General features: G+C 37.9%; 1 protein-coding gene across 3 annotated transcripts in view; it reads right to left on the bottom strand.

Moving 5' to 3' along the window:
• The window catches only part of STIM2 (stromal interaction molecule 2), a 68204-nt gene that overhangs the window by 10146 nt on the left and 42162 nt on the right, over window positions 1–15896 (bottom strand). For all 3 annotated transcript variants that reach the window (XM_058837606.1, XM_058837604.1, XM_058837605.1), the window contains exons 3-10: window positions 12054–12168; window positions 4997–5108; window positions 4209–4324; window positions 2777–2954; window positions 1691–1868; window positions 955–1122; window positions 658–758; window positions 185–423 (exon numbers count right to left, since the gene is read on the bottom strand). In XM_058837606.1, the coding sequence (XP_058693589.1) occupies window positions 185–423; window positions 658–758; window positions 955–1122; window positions 1691–1868; window positions 2777–2954; window positions 4209–4324; window positions 4997–5108; window positions 12054–12168 (1207 nt within the window). The remainder of the gene's footprint in view (window positions 1–184; window positions 424–657; window positions 759–954; window positions 1123–1690; window positions 1869–2776; window positions 2955–4208; window positions 4325–4996; window positions 5109–12053; window positions 12169–15896) is intronic.

Here is a 15896-nt window from a genome sequence, read left to right on the forward strand (position 1 = left end):
GCAAAACCCAAGTTTTCATTTATGTAAGTCCACTAGATCTAATATCTGAAATGCTACAAAGAATTTTGGTCCTTTTGACTTGGACCTAATCCTGCTTGATTTCTTCTACTCTTCTCCCACCTGACTTGAAAATGCCACGTCCTCACAATTTTTCCCCTTTCTTTTTACTGAGCTCATCACTTACCATGAAACTGTGAAACTATTGGAGGAGTGTCTTCATCTAAGTCATCAACTCCCCCTGCAATTGGGTAGGGAGGAATGGAAACTCGAGGCATAACTACCCAGCTGTGATCAGAGTAGAGAGAGGAGGTCAAGCTTGGTAGCCCAGAATTGTGTGCGATTTGAAACCCGCAAATCTTCTCAATCTGTTGCCATCGATAAAGACGCTCTCGCAAACACGTCGTCAACTCAGAGAGTGCTTTCCTGAAGAAAGGCACATATTAAAATTATATACACTGTTCATATTGATAAAGCAAAGCAACATACTCATTCCAGCATACCAGATCCATTACAGCTGTTGAAATATTCACATTTTAGTATTTTTTAAATTGCTTTTCTAAAGTGCAAAACCACTAAGACATTCTCTCAAAAATACCATTGTTCCAGGAATGGAATATGAATATAAGAATATGCATCCTGTCCTGATAACCCTCTTACTTTGCTTCAAGAATTTTATGGTCCACTTCATCCAGGGAGGAGCTGTGTGCAACATGTAATGTTCCAAATACGGTGCTTCTCTTCTTTTTTATCTTTTCTGCCTAAAAAGCAAAGTAAAGTGAAATGCATAAAACTAGTAGCAAACTTAACAGATGACAAAACACTAGCGATATTGACAGGTAGCAAACAACAATTCAAAGAAAAAAGCACAAGTGTTTAACTGCTTTGTGTTTACTATTTCATATCTCTAGCAACAAATCAGAAAAATCTTTAAGTAGCTGAAGAATAATTTATTACCTCATCTTTAGCAATTGCTAATTGCATTTCTGCATGCTGTCTTTTGATATTGTAATACTGTACTTCGACTTCATGTGTTAACTGAAGCCACTTCTGCAAAGCTTCAGGAACAGACCAATTACTTCTCAACTCAAACTCCTTCTCAGCCTTTTTCAAAGCCATACGAACCTACCAATCAAGAAGAAATAAAAGTGTCACCAAAAGAACTAACAGGTGAATTATAAGCACCTACTTTTTACCCTACAGCAACATACCAAAGCTTGACAGTTTTGGTGTGTGCCAGTTGTTGTCAGGTATGCAGATCTGGCATCTCTGAAATCCAGCATATGACCTTCCACATTTTTTCCAATAATATATCATTCCTAATTCAAAGTTCAAATATTTTTCTAAGACGATTATTTTTTTAGTACAATAAATCCAAATTTATTGCTGCTCAGATGAAACAAAGCTACTCTTGCTCTTCTAATAACAAGGTTAAAAAAGCTTTTGTATATATTTTTGTTCAGCGAATCCCAAAATATTATGATAAACTAATACACAAAGTTTACAGCTTCTAATAGTTTCAGGATTATTTTTTTAGATAAGGGCATGATTGACAGACACTCATTAAGTGCTCCCAGAATTTTTCCATTCAAATCTAGCATTTGGGGAACGCTGCTTTAAACACTACTGAAGATGTAATAAAACTAGGACTGATTTAAAGTCAACACTAAATTTATAAACAGCTGCCAGATACCTGTACTAACTCCTCCTCTGCATATTTGAGCCTGCTGAGCTCACATTCAGCTCCCTCTCTCAATTCCCTTAGGCGATGAGCTTCACGTTTTGCGTCATTGATCTCATCCATCATTTTGCGCTCCAGATTTTGCTTTTCAACAGCAACATTTCTATTCTCTTCTTGTGCCTTCTCAAGCCTTCACAATTGAATAAAAAATATGAGAAAATACACAGCATATTTGTTAAAAGTTGCAGTCCTCGGGATAACAAAATGCATCCAGCAACAGGGCAAGAGGCAATGGGCACAAACCAAAGCACATGAGGTTCCGTCTGAACATCAGGAAACACTTTCACCATGAGAGTGACTGAACACTGGCACAGGTTGCCCAGAGAGGTGGTAGAGTCTCCATCCTTGGACATATTCAGAAGCCACCTGGACATGTTCCTAGGCAACCTGTTCTAGATGATCCTGCTTGAGCAGGAGGGGCTGGACAAGATGAACTCCAGAAGTCTCTTCCAACCTCAACCACTCTGTGATAAAGACTCTGCAAGCTTCATGAATCAGCAGCAATTACATCACACAACGTGATATCCATGCCAGGCAAAATATCCAAGCTTTTAAGTGAACCATCATTAAGAGTGTAGTATCAAAATACAAGTCTCTATAGACAACTGTGTTACAGGTGAAACACAAACTCCCACACTGCTATATATGCAATAGAAGCTAATCAGTTCAGGTCTGCTTCAATCTTAAAAGCTTAAAAAGAGAAAAAATGTTCTCATTCCCATGTATCTAACTATTTAAAATAAACTGTGATTATATGAAAATAACAATACAATACATACTTGTAAATCTGTAGCAAAAAAGACTGAGCCTCTATTCTCTACCTTCATCCACAAGTTTGTATTGCCTGCTAAAATATCCAGGGGCAATCTCTACCCAAGAAATCAGCACCACTGAAATCACAATTTCCATGCAAAGGGAAGATGTACAAAATCCAAAGGCAGTTAATGCAAAAAACTTAAGACAGTAAAAGATCTCCATTTGTGTTTAACCTCAAAACAAAAGGACAACTTTTTTTTTTTTTTCTTTTAGGTTTTATACCTTTCCTGCAAGTCAAGAAGACTTTGCTCTGCTGTTTGGAGACTTTCTAAGTCCTTCATCATTTTTGTGATATGTTCTCTTGAGGTTCTGTTCTGTGTATATGCAAACCAGCAGCCTCCAAAACCAATAACTATAGAAACTGTTAATATAAAATCCTTCATCCAGTTGTGAGGGGGACCTGTGCAGAGAACAACACCATCATTAACTAGTTCATTGAGACAGACAACAGAATAAGGCCTTCCCCCCCTCTCCCGGCCTATAAGGTGACCTGATGCTAAACAGAATTCTAGCTCATTTACCTCAAACCACTTCCAACAACTACCTTCCAAATGTATTCCACACATTTTCCATACAAAATAAGCAGCTCTGCTCTAATACAATTTACCTAATCTATACTAAAACATTCATTAGACTGAGAAAAGCTTGCTAAACCCCTTTACAAGTACACACTCTGTCTTTATTTAGAGTTAAAATAGAGCTCCACAGTTGCACTTTATCAGGCCAGTAGTAGGTGTAATTAGGTTTAAGCAAATTCTCCCAGCCTGCACCCTTTTGAATGCCCTATGCTGAATTAAAAATGCACTCAGAAAAAATAAAGTACATTTTAAAATGGTAACAGCAGCACTTTTTATAAATAAAAGTTGGATTGTCAATTTATCATATCCAAGATTCACATAACAGATCTTTGTTAGTACAACTTTTATAGTCACTTGCACCTCTGTAAAGACAGTTTCTGTGAGCATTAACAGTCTAATACAAAGTGCTTTTTGTTTCCCCCCTAAAATTCCGCAGCTCAGATCTGGCCTGACTAATTCAGGAACACCTGACACACACAGTACCAGAGCAGAGCTGTAACTGTGTCTGAGCAAGCATGCAGAGCATGCAGAGCACTGGTGATGTGGTATGGACATGGCTGCACATGGTAAAATGGGTCTCCTGCATGTGGGACTCCTGCATTAAATTTAACTGCACTTAAATTCAAGTATGCACAACACACACAGGTGTTGGATTTGCATCACCATCTCCTTTTTTCTTCTTGGGGAAGGTCATCCCCTCTCATTTCAGCATCCCAGCTTCACTGTCCAAGCTAACTGAGAAGTGAATGTAACCTTAGCTATAAACGTAATTTAAACACTCAAAAATTTAGAGGACACTTCTTGTAGCACAAAAGCCAGCACCCACTTGTCAAGTGAGTTTATACTAAAATTTCTACATGGTTTTACAAACAGAAATGAACCTTTGTCCTGCTCACAGCACCTAAACAACCTTTTTCAATTCATTGCAGAGTTCCACAATGCATGCCAAGCAATCAATCAGCACATCCACAAAATTGATAAGCTATCCTATCTACACTATCAAGTGCCACAGAAAATATGCTCTGATGAATTCTTACAATCAAGAGATAAGAAAAAAACTCCAAAAAGTTACTAACGGGTGAGAGGTCCAAATAAAACAACGTCCAAGGCTTTAAGCTGAAGCTTCTGTCTATGGCTCCGGTCAATTATTTTCAAGTGGGAGATCATGAAAGCATGTTCATTTACTGCTATCCTGTTAATGACAAGACAAAACGTTACCTATTCCATAAACTATATTCAAAATCAGTCTATGCAAAGAAAAAAAACCACACCAATAGAATTTCCCACTGTTACATCGATTACAGCTATGCAATTAAGAGTGAGAAATACAATACAACTGTAATGCTATATAAACACTATATATATATATATATATATATATCAGCATGTGGCAAAAGAAAAAAAATAGCATCATTTCAGTAGTCTTTTCCTTCTGGAAAAAAACATTAAATAAATCCATTTATCATAGTAAAAGGTACATTTACAGACTTGTGACACCAACTCCTAAATACATGCAATTCTCAGGTCTGGTATTTATGCTCTAGGAATGGTATTTTACAGTTACATCATTGTATATACACATACAATAGATCAGAAGATGTTCAACAGGAAGTTTGCAACCACACAAAATTCTGTGACCTTTGATAAGAGCTTCCACAGAAAGAAATAAAACTTTTATGAAAACTGTATTTTTAAATATGCTGGCAGAAAAAAATAAATGCAGCTACCTCTTCAAAACTGCAAGGATACTTCTCTTTTCTTGCATTTGACTGTATCTTGTTAGACATTAGGTTCACATAGCTGTTCCTACCATACAGACTAATGCAGCAACCCAAGGGTTTGCTAATCTAGAAGTTATATTCACCTGGGAAGTGTTGTTCCATTGACATTGCTGTCTCTAAAATTCTTTTCATATTGGGGCAATTCAACAAAATCTGAGAGCCACTGAAGAGTGTCCTCTTGAGTCCAGTTATGAACTGAAAGAAAAATTAAATTACCTTAGGTTTTTATAAAAATCAACAGCTTAGAAGACAAGCAGTAGAAAAGCAGGTTACAGTAACCAAGAAAGTTTAGCCTAATATAATTCCAGAAAAATTAGCATGACCAAAGTGTTTCTGGCATTTTGCCTTTTTCATTACATGCTCCCCTGTGAAAGCTTAGGTAAATTATAAATAAACAAGCATGGAACCAGCAGAAGTATTTCTTTATTAAAACTTTCACAGAACAATTTAGTCTTTTGCTTTAGTTTAAATCAGGACAGCATCTTGTGGCTTTCATCTACTTAAACCGATTCCAGCCTCAAGCCCTCCGTCCTTGCTACCCTTGCAGAACTAAACACACATCAGCTGGTGCTGTAACCATTTGAGGCAATGCACCTAGATCTTTCCCAGGATGATGCCTTAAGAACTTGTTTTGACAAGAATTTTCTTAGAGGCTTTTGCTGACTAACCACAAAATGTGAGCTGACAAGAGAAAAAGAGAAGAGACTGAAAGGAAACACCAAAAGACAGAAGAAACAGGAAAACCATTAAATCTCTCAAACATGCCCAAGTAGAATTACATGCAAAAATACTCTAAGAAAAATTACTTAAAATATGTAGAGAATAATTAACAATATTCCTTAATAACAGCAACACTCTACATAAACATTCACAGCTACAGATGCGCTAAGAAAATACTACGCACAGATAGTACAAAAAATAAAATAAAATAAATTAAAAAATATCATATTTCTGTCCCTTACAAACCAGCTGCTACAGTTTACAGCTTCATACTGACAAAATTGAAGGGAAATTGTTCACTCCATTTATGACTGTAAAAGTCTGTCTACATATGAAAGAAACAGGGACTGCCTCCTTCTGCACAGACATGTATTCACATGAAAAACTGGGGGGGTTTTTAAATGTTTCTCTATCTAGAACTACTTGCATGTGACAGTGCTGGACAGAGATTACCACTTGGACACATTCTCAGTGGTGACTTTTGACAGTATTCCTTTAGAAAGCACTGCTGAAAGCTTGACAGGTAAAGCTGCAGGCAATGGAAATTTTTATGAGTTCAAATTCATATTTCAATTCACAGTGTAACTGAAATAAGGACTTCTAGGTCTCTTGTCTACACTAGCTCAGCTGCAAAATAAGCTTAAACATTTTAGATTATCATTCCAGATAGGCAGAGACAGAACACATTTCACAGACTCACAGCTTCAAGAAACAAACTCACAGTACAAACCTCTTGTTATCTATCCATATGAACAGCTACACAACCTTCCCAGTATGCTGTCCCATTTCTTTGTCTCTTTGTGAGATACAGTCAGGTAACGATTTGAAACAGATTTAGTTTTGTCATAGTACTCTAAATTTTATGCAAAATGTCTGGGTTCCATTATAAACAGGTAGTTTTCCCACTGCAAAGATTCTTTACTGTTTGGTGAATAATAAGCAGATTTACAAATCAAAGTCATTTGACTGCTCATTACAAGTCCCAAAAGAGTGATAAAATCATCCAGAAGAATATCCCTTTAACTGCATTCTAGAATTTTGTTCATAGACTGATCTAAAATAAAAGCACTGTGCTTTGTTGTGACATGAGAAAAAAAACACCAAAAATAGCCACTACACACTACAGACTATCATTGACAGTACAGAACACTCCATTTCAGAAGCCACACAATTCACTGAGTTTTTAAGTTGGGGGAAGGGTTAAAAATACCATTGAGACTTTTCACTTCTACTGCTAAAAGATTTTCATAGACACTCTGCCAAATTCTACCTAAATTTATAGGTTTCCACAATCCAGTAGTAATAGTAAACATATTATTATGAAAGAAATTAGGTACACATTTAAGTGATTTACCATAGAGCAAATCACATCTGTTGCACTGCTTAAACTGGTGTAATATTTTCTTCATAGAGTATCAAGGAAATTTTCCCAAACAAATCAGTTATGTTCTGGAAAAAACACTTTATTATTCATTATCTATCACTGTATCAGATTCCTCCATTAGTACAGAAACTGCAAAAAGAAGCAACTACAGTCTATCCTAAAGTAGAACTGAAACTTGCACTTTCGGTACTCCTATACTGTTACCTATTTATTAAAAAATAAAATCAATTACTTCTTTATTTATGCTGCATCCCTTTAATGGACCACTCAACCATTTAAGCTGATGAATATATGAATATATACTGTCATCTCTTATTCTGGGGCGTCAAGATCAGAATCTCTTCTCACATACACATTTTGCAAGAAATTTAGATTTATTATGTAAACTAATTCTTCATTCACAGAATTCCAGTGCCCCTAAAAGTGCCCAAGTTTTCCAGGTGGAGTCAGACTCTAAACTACACTGCTCTTCCTTTCCTATTCTATCAGTGAAAACATTCAGACCGCCTCTTTTTGTTGATATCTGCCATAAGTTGGTTGGGAGTATTACCTGACTTGTCTCCAATAAGACTTCACGACATACATATGCGTTTGTTCTGCAACAGCATGAAGTACTGAAAAGCAAACTGGCCTTTCTCCACAAGAAACACTTATAGTCCAGTGAAACATGACACAAGGCAAGTGTGACATACACCAGGTGTATTGGAGGGCAAGCAGGCCAGCTGCAATTCATCTTGATCAGCACTGCCAATTAGAATGTGCCAACTCCCACTAATTAGCTGAGGCTGTAATTTTTCCATAGTTCCATTGCTAAGAAAGAAAGCAGTACTTCAGACAGCAGAGTAGCAAGTCACAATTAGTGTAAGGTAAATGCATTTAGCATTACAGAGTAATTTTAACATCCTTCTCTCTCACACCACTTTTTACAAAGAGACACCTTGAGAGAGAGGATGTCAGCAACATGCTTTGGGCAAGCAGGTACAGAAGGGACAGCATTCACAGCCCAGAGCAGCACTCAGTCTCTAGACCTCCATCAGCCATTTCACTTTAGACCACAAAGTTTTGAGTTTTGGGGGGGTTTTCCTACTTCTTTTCAACTGTTCTACCAACATACCTGAAGGTGAAGATAGCAAAAGTAACTTTAAACCAGCCCTGTATGAAAGTCTCTCATTGTCAACCCATATTAATTAGAAAATCAGGCTATTTACCAGTTTTTTGTCTTAAATTTATCATGTTAAGTTTATCACACAAAAGGATTCAAAAACTCAGTTTTTAGGACCTTCAGTGGTGCGCAGCATTACATAACTCATCCTTAGCCAAGCCCTGCTTGCATGCATTTCCAACCTCCAGATATTTAAAACCTAAGACAGCAAATAATTAGAGAGCAAGGCAACCACAACAGTTTATGGTATGCAGTTTAGTCCCAGCTGCTGCAAGAACACCTGTGCAGTAGTATATCAGAATACAACAGGTGATCACACGTGCAAATATAGAGCTATTTTTGTATCTTTTTACCCTAATAAATAATGTACCAGACTTTAGCTCACCTCCTATTTTCACAGAGGGAAAGAAAATTAAAGGGGGAAGAAAAAAGGTACACATACCTTTACAAAGGTAACAATGAGAAAGTTTTTTTGTATTATAGTGCAGTCTATAGGAGATACTATACATTAAAGCTCAAATATGTCATAATAAAAAAAAAAAAAAAAGAAACAAGCTACTTTGTAGTAGATGCTTGTAACAACTAGGTTTTGAGAGGAGTCAAATTAGTCAATTAGACAATAGCCAAGCATCCATGAACTCCAGATTTGACCTCAGCAGCTTTTACTTCATTACAAAACCAAGTCCCAAGGGACAATGCTACATCGCTAGAGGATGCAGCACCCAACCCTACTCACTGAGACAGGTCAAAGACCTACCCAGCTGAAGGCCTGGACTGATTTTACAGCCTCCTTGCTACTGAGACTAAACACCTATGCCCCACTCTTTAGACAGCAAATTCACGTGACCACAGCCCATTGCAGGGCCAAAAAGAGAAGGCAGGTGCCATTGAGTGAGTGAACTCCCAAAGATCATTGTACAAAGACTGGTATTTGGACATCAAACCAAATGTTCACCTGTCCCCTTTTCCACACTCAAAACTACTACCTCTTCAAGGCTCTTGCAGAAAAAATACTGAAGATGCTCCTTCGATATTAACCTAACAGTAGCTATCAAGTGTTAGTTTTGAATAGCTGAAAAACTCTGTAGTACATGCATAAATACTGCTTAGTTAGAAGAGGAGACAGTCAAAGAATAGCATACAACAAGCACATACTGGCATTTACATTTAAAGAACAGTAACACACAGTAACTGAAATCCAAATACTTTCAGAGAGCAGCATCTTCTATGTTTTAAACAGCTATGGTAGTTCACAGTCACTCCTCTAAATAGAGCACTCTGTAGAATTAGATAATGACATTAAAAAAATTCAAAGGTCATAAAAAGCACGTTCTAACTAAACTAAATTAAATTATAGTCTTGTTTTGTACCAAATGAGCCCTTTAAACTGAGTGTCAACACAGCAGCAATAGTCTTGATGCTGATTCAAGCATATGACTCCTTCCATGCAGGTAAAACCTGTAACAGCCTTGAACTTCCTTTAATTTGCACCAGCAGAGACTATGCTTTAAGGTTTCTGCACCAGGTAGGGACATCAAAAACCTGCCCAGTACAAGAAATATTAAAAAGCAATATTCAGAAGCCCTCTTTTTTATTACCCAATTTTTAGAGCTTTGAATGCAACCAATCCTCAGTGTTACATTCAGTGTATAAAATCCTTCTCAATCAATTATTTAAAAGCAACCTCTATTTTCCTTAATCCTAAAATGAGACACGAAACAGCAATGGCATTTTTTGCTTTCTTCCCTCAAACCTTATCTGTCTTGCACCACCGATATGTTAAACAAAGAACACCTTTAAGCTACTTGACAAATATTTAAGACAAACATTCACATAAAGCAAGCTTTATGGCAAAGAATGGGCAAATTCTACTCAGCATAAACTACACAGCAGTAGATCAAGATACTTCTGTATAAGAACAGAAACTGTCAAGAGCACTAGACTTTGTAATTCTCACACAGATACCTCAACAGATAGTTGACAGTATTAGTAATTCGAGACTTTTAAACAATCTTCCATTCTCTTGTTAATGTTGTCAAATTGCTATAAACTAGTGGCACATAAGCAACAAATAAATCAAAAATTCCTAAAACATACAGAAATGAATGGCAACATTTTCTATGTCACCTAAAATCAAATTAAAGTAGTTAATTTTCTGAGGGGCTTCATGCTTTGTAACATGAAGCAGACCACTGTTAACCACTGCTCGGGAGTGTCATTCTAAAGGTCTCCCTGTGGTGCAATTTCAGTTCTCTCAGCAGGATATACAAATAAAGCCACTATAAGCAGACACAATGAGATGAGACATTCCAAGTCTTCTGAGTCTTACTCACCTTACTCACTACATTCAAGAAAACTGGAATAAAGATATACACAACAGATAAACTATACTTCTAGAATCATTATCACCTAAATTTTTGAAGAGTTATACATGACTTAGACCAACAGTTTTGAGGAGACGATAATTTTTTCTGATAATTTAGTTGAAATACTTTCAGGGAACAGGATCTTCAGCAAGTAAGTATTTAAAGACTATTTGAAGAGATGAGGCCAAAAGTTACTGGTTAAAACATGTATTTACTATATACCAAACACTTAATGCATTACCTCAGCATGCACTTAAGTGACTTCCTGCATTAGCAGAATGAACGAATGCCGTAATCCTGGCTTCATTCCCCTCCTGGTCTTACTTTTGGTTGTTTGACCCATACCAAGTTTTAGATCTCTCTATGCTCACCATTAGACCTTGTCATGGTTTAGGAATGATATTCTCAAATTTAGTAGTCCTTCTGAAAACATGTGTGTGGTTTCCCCTCCCCCTCCAATTGGAGGCACAAAGGGCAAAGATCACAGGTTGAGATAGGAACAATTTACTGGAAACAGCAATGAGATAAGAAAATGAACAGTAATAGCAGTTAGATATAACAAAATAAATAGCAATACAGTAACAAAAAGAAAAATAAAGAAAAATACTCACATGGAAAGCCCTTGGCAATAAAGAAATACCAGATGGGTCTATTCCCCATGTTTCTCAACCAGAATGAGCCTCTTCTCCCAGGAAGAGAGACAGACTCCCATTCCCAGGCTCCCAGCAATGATGTGAGCTGGTATAGGATAACACCCGGGCCTTCGCTATGTGCCCTCCTGACTACTGCTGAAAACTAATCCTGTCCTGGCCAGAACACCATGACAGCACAGCACCTCTGGAATGAGGGGTGGGGTGGGGAAGGGGGAGAGGAAGTTAGATTCCTAACGATTCTAACATTCCAGATTTCTTTTTTAATCACTATATCCTGGGACATATTTGGCAATGAACACTGTACTGTTGATTGAATGCTGTCCTTTGATATTTGGAATAGTTGGCTCAATTAATTAATTTAAATCAAAGTGAGGTAGGGCTGGTGGTGTTGGGTTGTCAGTACATTTTACTGTATCCCAAATTTAAGATTTTAAAAAATGCTTTGGACTAAATTCTAGATCTTTGTAGCTCAAATAAGTGAAAGTACATTGACTTTTCCACTTAATGCTATATAAAAAATATTTTAAAACAGCTTGAAAGAAACCCTTAGGATTTATTAAATTATTAAATATGCAAATCTGGAATTCAGCACTTGCACTAGTCACCTTGATAAATTAGAACCTCATGTAAGCTATCTTAGTTTACTCACAATACACAAAACACATGAAGAGGAAATTACCTCTGCCTGGACTAAATGAGTTCTTAGGTCTATGTGTGCCTATAAAAGTGTCAAAACAGATTCATGAAGATGTTTCAAGAGGTCATTCATTCACTACCCTGTATTTGGTGGAAAAATTGTTGAGTTATAACTATGTCAATAGCCACCATAATTTTCAGTAATACTTCTTTACCTACCTTCAGATGTTTTCCAGCGTTTCCACAGATCCTCAATGGTGATATGCTTGTCTTCTCTGTGCAGGTGACTATGTTTATTTGAGGCATCCTTGTATTGCATATCTTCTCTTAGAAACTGAAGAAAAGGGAAAAACATCATCTTAAATGCCTAAAAGACAATTTCTGAAGAGAAACTACACAGAAATCAGGTAGAGTCCTTACTATCTCTTCCCCATGCAAGCAGCAGAGAATTGATATGAGTTTTCGACATCAAAGACTCAGAAAGTAAGTAAAACACTCTTGCAAGATTTGCTTTTCACAAGTATTAAATCCTAGAAAAACTGATGATGGAGTTGGTAGTATACTAAGTTTAACATTATTAGAATGGCTCAGATTTACAGTGATTACAGGAACACACCACACAGTCGTAATGTACACTTCTCCATTCTGACTTTTAACCAACTTCCCCTCCTTGAAAATAAGACCATGTAAGATTTGAAAGTGTGCCAGTCATTTTTGGATGAGTAAGGCCTGAATCCTGACATACCAGTTAAATGCAATTGCCTGAGGAGGAGAGTAAGCTGTTTATTAAGTAGTATTAAAGTCTTTTGATTAGACAACAAAAAATTTGACTTCTATTCATTGAATTAAAAAACACAAGTCATCTGAAGGCAAATTTTCTGCTTGCTAATCATTCCTCAGTGGTTACACTCCAAGCACAGAATCATTACATAAAAGCTGCTTCATTTTCAGTAATTAATAGGAAGCTTTTTAGCAAACATTATAAAAAGGAAGATCATGCAATCATGCCATACAGAGTGGGTGGTGAGGCACTGGCACAGGTTGTGCAGACAAGCTGTGGATGCCCTATCCCTGGCAGCATTCAAGGCCAGGCTGGATGGGGCTCTGAGCAATCTGATCTAGTGGAAGATGTCCCTGCCTACAACAGGGAAGTTGGAACTAAATGATCTTTAATGTCTCTTCCAACCCAAACCATTCCATGATTCTATGCCACAATTTTATGATGGCAGTGTTGTATCAGTATTCCACAAGTTGCTGCACACAGTTCTCCAAATACATAACCAAGAAAGGCCATGGAACTGTAAAATTAATTATATTTTTTTATTTCATAAAGCCCTAGAAAAGTTGGAATACTGGTCGGCAAATGACCTCCCATTAATAGTGGAAATCCTTCATAAGAAGTCTCTGAAAGCATTGTATGAACAGTCTCTGTGGGTGAAGACCTTAGTATTAGTATCAGAAAACTAGTATCTGGTACTAACAGTACCAGAAAACTAAGTAATCTTCCACTGTAAATAACTTGCTTTCTTCAGTTCATGAAGGATAAAGCTGCTCAAACAAAACCAGCTACAGATAGTCATGATAGCTAAGTCAAAAAACAGCCTTTTATATGGCTGATCCTATGTCATCACCACTTCAAGAGAGGTGAGGAAGAAAGCCAAGCTAGTGATGCACTGCAGAAGAACTCAATTCTTAAAATTTAGTCCAGGTAAAAATTTAAGTGCAGAGCATCCTGCAAAGGCTCCATTTCTAACAAATCTAGAGATTACACCATTCAGAAACTGCAGGAGATACTGAAAAGTAGCCAATGTTAAATAATAACTCTTAATAAAAAGAAACAGAAATAGCAGAAATAGCCAAGCAAAAGCTAACACGAATTATCCCTAACTAAAATCTTTTTACTAGAATGTTAGGGAACCTCAAACTACAAACAGATTCAAGTTTCTCCTCTAACTGATGGATTCAGGACAAAATACTAGTTGCTCTCCTTAAACAAACCACAGATCCATGGTATCGAAACACTGATTGGATGTAAATCCTCTCTATTTATCTGTTGCTTCAAAACTTTTTCTGATTGTCAGACATTAGCTTAGTAAAGCCTTTTGACTCCTAAAATAGCTCCATTTAGCCCATACAAACTGCATAAGCATTTTCAACTCCTCTTCACCATGAGTATAAGAATGGCATAAATTGAGATATATAAATATATATATGCACACACATGCATATACATGAGAAATACATAAGAAACTTTTGAAATATATGAGAACTGAAAATAGCAGCCTGTTGGGGCAAAGGCAATTACAGAACTTTTTAAAAATCATGGATCAGCAGCTGTAAAAAGGTTTAATAAGCACAAGACTGTACGTTGTAACTGTATGCAAATGTAAAAATATCTGCTGCATATTTCATTGTCCAAGTGGGAACTCTGAGATTTCCCATATTGGCAATACTACCATGAAGCTGGTAAATTCTATAATTGTCATGCAACATGCAGCGAAAGATGGATTGTCTTGTTCATTCCCACTCCATGTTTATTAAAGGCTAAACTGAAGAGCAGGAACTAAACAATAAGAAAACAAGCAAAATAATTTTCTTATCCACTAATGTCCCTCAGCCTTTCCAGGTTACAGTACAGCCTTACAGATGGAACAGCAGTAAAGAACTGATGTTTTCCCACCTTACCCTTTCCGTCCAGCCTGCAAGTATCTACTGTCAACTGACATCCCCAGTATGTCTTTCAAGAACTTGCAAAAAACATACTAGAAATGCAGCAAAAACATGTATTATATGTCCCTGTCTGTAATTATTATCTCTTTTCACATGGGGGTTAAGGTAAATGCTAACACTCACTCTTCAGCTTTCTAGTGACAAATGATGCACTGATTTGATTCCAAATGTCAGGCATGGACAGGTTTTTTTCAAAACAAGTGTTGTAGGGTGATCAAGTTGCTGAAGAAGGAAAGAATATGTTCTATATACAGGCTTGAGCCAATTTTGAATCTTCTCAGCTAAAACTCGGATCACTTTTGTATGTACAAACATGCTACCTTTACTGATAGTTGCCAGTAAAGGCCGTAAAACATTGAAGGATGAGAACTTTTGCTCAGTTACAGGTGCTGTCAAGGAAAATCTAAATTGCTGATAACAATATTACTCACACTGTTAGAATTAAAGAAGAGAAGGAAGATGACAACTGAAAACAAGAAGCTCCAAGGTGTCATACCTCTCCCCACCCTAACACGACCAGGTCCTACAGCCCGAGTTAACACCGGGACCCAGCGCGGGCTCCCCGCCCCGCGCCTCCTCCTGCAGTTCCGCCGCGCCGCCCGCAGAGGGCGCCGCGGGCCCCGCGCCGGCCGCCGCTCGGGAAACGGATCCGAGCGCCCGCTTCGGACCGAAACACGGATCCCAGAGCCCGCTTCGGACCGAAACACGGATCCCAGAGCCCGCTTCGGACCGAAACACGGATCCCAGAGCCCGCTTCGGACCGAAACACGGATCCCAGAGCCCGCTTCGGACCGAAACACGGATCCCAGAGCCCGCTTCGGACCGAAACACGGATCCCAGAGCCCGCTTCGGACCGAAACACGGATCCCAGAGCCCGCTTCGGACCGAAACACGGATCCCAGAGCCCGCTTCGGACCGAAACACGGATCCGAGCCCGTGGCAAGGCGTTTCCCAGGAGAAGGACGGGGAGTGTGCACCTGGTTTATACCGAAACACTGGCTAGAATATTTGACTACGTCCCTTTTTTAAAAGGGAGTGTCAGCACACAAAATGGAAAGCAGCTTGCAGTTAGTAACCAGTACAGTTACTCCTCAGGGGCAGAAATAGTGAGAGAAATCTATGAGAACTTCTTCCAAGTGAAAAGCCCTCTTCTGTTCTGTCCTACCCTTACTGCTCCCAGATCTTGTGAAAATAACCACAATGACTTCCTCAAAGAGGTCCCAACACTAAAGTTACAGTGCAAGCATTTGAAAAGAGGTCATCGTATTTCAAAGAGTAAGTTCATTCACTAATGAAGAGGTATATAACAACATCAAACATCTTTCTTTTGTA

The sequence above is a fragment of the Poecile atricapillus genome, chromosome 4 (assembly GCF_030490865.1).
Source record: "Poecile atricapillus isolate bPoeAtr1 chromosome 4, bPoeAtr1.hap1, whole genome shotgun sequence".
Taxonomy (NCBI): domain Eukaryota; kingdom Metazoa; phylum Chordata; class Aves; order Passeriformes; family Paridae; genus Poecile; species Poecile atricapillus.